At 31.7% G+C, this 3,501-nt stretch overlaps 1 protein-coding gene across 1 annotated transcript; it reads right to left on the bottom strand.

Annotated features, from left to right (window-relative positions):
* Positions 1–1,625: 1,625 nt before the first annotated feature.
* On the bottom strand, positions 1,626–3,024 carry LOC123535734 (uncharacterized). Its single transcript, XM_053528111.1, has one exon. The coding sequence runs from the start codon at positions 2,523–2,525 to the stop codon at positions 1,920–1,922; it is 606 nt and encodes a 201-aa protein (XP_053384086.1). The 5' UTR covers positions 2,526–3,024; the 3' UTR covers positions 1,626–1,919.
* Positions 3,025–3,501: the final 477 nt, after the last annotated feature.

Here is a 3,501-nt window from a genome sequence, read left to right as displayed (position 1 = left end):
GTACAGGAAATGTACTAACATAAACTTGTGTAATAAAAGTTTACAGTCTTCAACAGTATTGTAAAAGTACAAAGTGAATGAACAGTAAAACAGTATTACAAAATTGACAAGCATTTGGCAAGAAAATTCTACAAGTAAAATATAGTTGACTGTAGAACTCAAATTTCATAGTTTATAACAATGTAGAAAGATGCAAACTGCTTGTGAGATTGAAAATATATAAACACTAAGGAGGTTTTTTTAATATGTGTACAGCATGTCGTATATTACATTAATTTTTGACACATGTTCAATGGGAAGTACAGGAAATGTACCAACATAAACTTGTGTAATAAAAGTTTTCAGTCTTCAACAGTATTGTAAAAGTACAAAGTGAATGAACAGTAGAACAGTATTACAAAATTGACAAGCATTTGGCAAGAAAATTCTACAAGTAAAATATAGTTGACTGTAGAACTCAAATTACATAGTTTATAACAATGTAGAAAGATGCAAACTGCTTGTGAGATTGAAAATATATAAACACTAAGGAGGTTTTTTTAATATGTGTACAGCATGTCGTATATTACATTAATTTTTGACACATGTTCAATGGGAAGTACAGGAAATGTACTAACATAAACTTGTGTAATAAAAGTTTACAGTCTTCAACAGTATTGTAAAAGTACAAAGTGAATGAACAGTAAAACAGTATTACAAAATTGACAAGCATTTGGCAAGAAAATTCTACAAACAAAATATAGTTGACTGTAGAACTCAAATTACATAGTTTATAACAATGTAGAAAGATGCAAACTGCTTGTGAGATTGAAAATATATAAACACTAAGGAGGTTTTTTTAATATGTGTACAGCATGTCGTATATTACATTAATTTTTGACACATGTTCAATGGGAAGTACAGGAAATGTACTAACATAAACTTGTGTAATAAAAGTTTACAGTCTTCAACAGTATTGTAAAAGTACAAAGTGAATGAACAGTAAAACAGTATTACAAAATTGACAAGCATTTGGCAAGAAAATTCTACAAATAAAATATAGCTGACCACAGAACTTTAATTACATAGTTTATAATAATTGAGAAAGATGCGAACTGCTTGTCAGATCGAAAATATATAAATACGCTTGAGTTTTTTTTATTTTGCATAGCATGCCGCATTGTATGTTATTTTTTGACACATGTGCAATCGGAAATATAGGAAATGTATAAGCAAAAAATAGTGTAATGGAAGTTTACAGTCCTCAACAGGATTGTTAAAGTACAAGGTGCACCGGAGTGCTTTTATTTTTGCATGGCACGCCACATCTTACATTATTTTTTGACGTATGTTTAATGCAACATTTAGTTAAGGTACTAATAAACCATCAAGATGTACCTTACTTGTGTAACAGTAGTTTACTTTCCTCAACAGTATTGTAAAAGTACAAGGTGAATAAGTGAAAAACAGTATTTCAAAATTTACAAGCATTTGGCACTAAATTTCTATAAGTAAAACATAGCACATAGTGTTGCCTATTAACAATGACTTGAATTTGAAATGGTCCCTCAATCATAATTGTATCAACTAATGGCAGCACAATCATAATTGTATCAACTAGCTAAATAGTGGTACTTAATGAGAGGTTCATCACTCATTACGCGGTGGCCAATGAGGAGCTTGGGCGTTTACATAATCATGATTCAATGTCAGTGAATTGAAAAACTTTACCTATGCAACAATAATTTTTTTATTATGAAGTCATTGGAAATATGCATTTGGCATTAAAAACACTAAACAGATGATAAATCTTGACAATACAGAGAACGAAATAAACTATAGTAAAAAAGTCTCTCTTCCACTAAGTTGCATTAATAAAACCGTTACCGTAGACCATTTCTTTTTTATATCAAGAGCATCAAGTAGAGCAGTAGGAGTATTCAACATTTTCTCATTTTTGTAACAATGTTCTCAGTAGACAGGTGAATTTCAAATTTGTTCAAAATAAGAAAGTCTTCAAATGCATCAAGGTCATCTTTTAATTCTGGTTTACTTTCTGCAGTCACAAGGGTTTCTACAGCTTCTGTTGAAACCTGTAGTTTCTTTTGTTGACCATCAATCTGTGCGTAAGCTACAACAGAGATCTGAGTTGGCAAGGAAGTGGTGAGGACTTTGAAATTGCAACTGGAACAGCGAACAAGTGGCTGTTGGTATTCGTTTGAATCTAGTATTTTGAAACAAATGGGGCATGAGATCTTCTTCAGTACTTGTACAGACTGAAGCTGCACGTTAATCACTTGTTCGTGGCAAATTTCTTCGATGTCTGATTTTACATCTTCAAATGGTGGTATGGGAATTACCTTTGTTTGCGGAGTTGTATTAAGCTGTCCTTTCTCAAACATTTTTACCCTGAGGAAAGATATACAATAGAATCCACCTTCACGTAGTTGTTCAAGCAGCTCATGTGACCATATGACAAGCTTCATTGTTTGGGAAGCATCTGCTACTATGGCTGTAGTTATTGATCTTGGTCCAAACTTGGTCATGATTGGTTTGTTCTTTTCAATTGCTTTGATGTACTGAACATTGACAGTGGCCTGAAATAGATAATTAGAAGACTCTGTATGACCGACATACTATTTATTTACCAGTAAATGTTTCAATTTTGTATGCATTTTTGAAAAAAAAAAATGTTTAAGGTAGCTATAAGTATTTATAAGGCAAATAGTTTCTATAACAATACCTCAATTAATTATACACATTATGTCATTCTCACGCAGACACCAGGCCGAACTGGATAGCTTCAGTATTATATTTTCATGACAAAATGGGAGATCAGCAACAAATAATAACAGATTGGTCAAAGGTCTGAAAGAGCATATCCCTTGCGAATTTTTGGTTGGATTTCCTTAGAATTGTTTAGTTTTCTAATGCTTTCTATGGAATAAATCCTTTAGATATCCAAAGAATTCCTAAGAAATTATAGGAATTCTCTGTTGGAAAACTTGGGAAAACAATGGCGGTATTGGCACCAAATTTTCCTAAGAATTCCAAAGTAATCCAAACCTGAAACTTCATCAAGTTCCTAACAAATCCATACTTTTTCAAGTGAGAAAACACTGGAAATCCTAGGAATTCTCTGTTGGAAAACTTTGGAAAACAATGGCGGTATTGGCACCAAATTTTCCCAAGAATTCCATAGTAATCCAAACTTGAAACTTCATTATGTTCCTAAAAAATCCATACTTTTCCAAATGAGAATACACTGGAATACCTAAGTAATCCAACATGGACCAATAGCAGTATTATTAATTCAAAATTTATTCAAACCCAACAAATCCATACTTTTCTGACTATGAAAACATTGGAATACTTGGGAAATATTTTAAATAAAATCCAGGTTTTTTTTTTTCCAAAATTTCTGCAGCAAGTGACATAAAAAACAATGCATTTTTACAGATGCAGAATATTATTTTCACTTTTGCCATGCATAAAGTCAATACATGTATATGATAACATTAT

This window comes from Mercenaria mercenaria, chromosome 17, assembly GCF_021730395.1.
Source record: "Mercenaria mercenaria strain notata chromosome 17, MADL_Memer_1, whole genome shotgun sequence".
NCBI lineage: Eukaryota > Metazoa > Mollusca > Bivalvia > Venerida > Veneridae > Mercenaria > Mercenaria mercenaria.
The sequence above is the reverse complement of the archived record's forward strand: the minus strand, read 5'-3'. Positions and strand labels throughout refer to the sequence as shown.

Coding starts and splice junctions, on each gene's coding strand:
- LOC123535734 (XM_053528111.1), bottom strand. CDS start 2,525: ATGACCAAGTTTGGACCAAGATCAATAACTACAGCCATAGTAGCAGAT.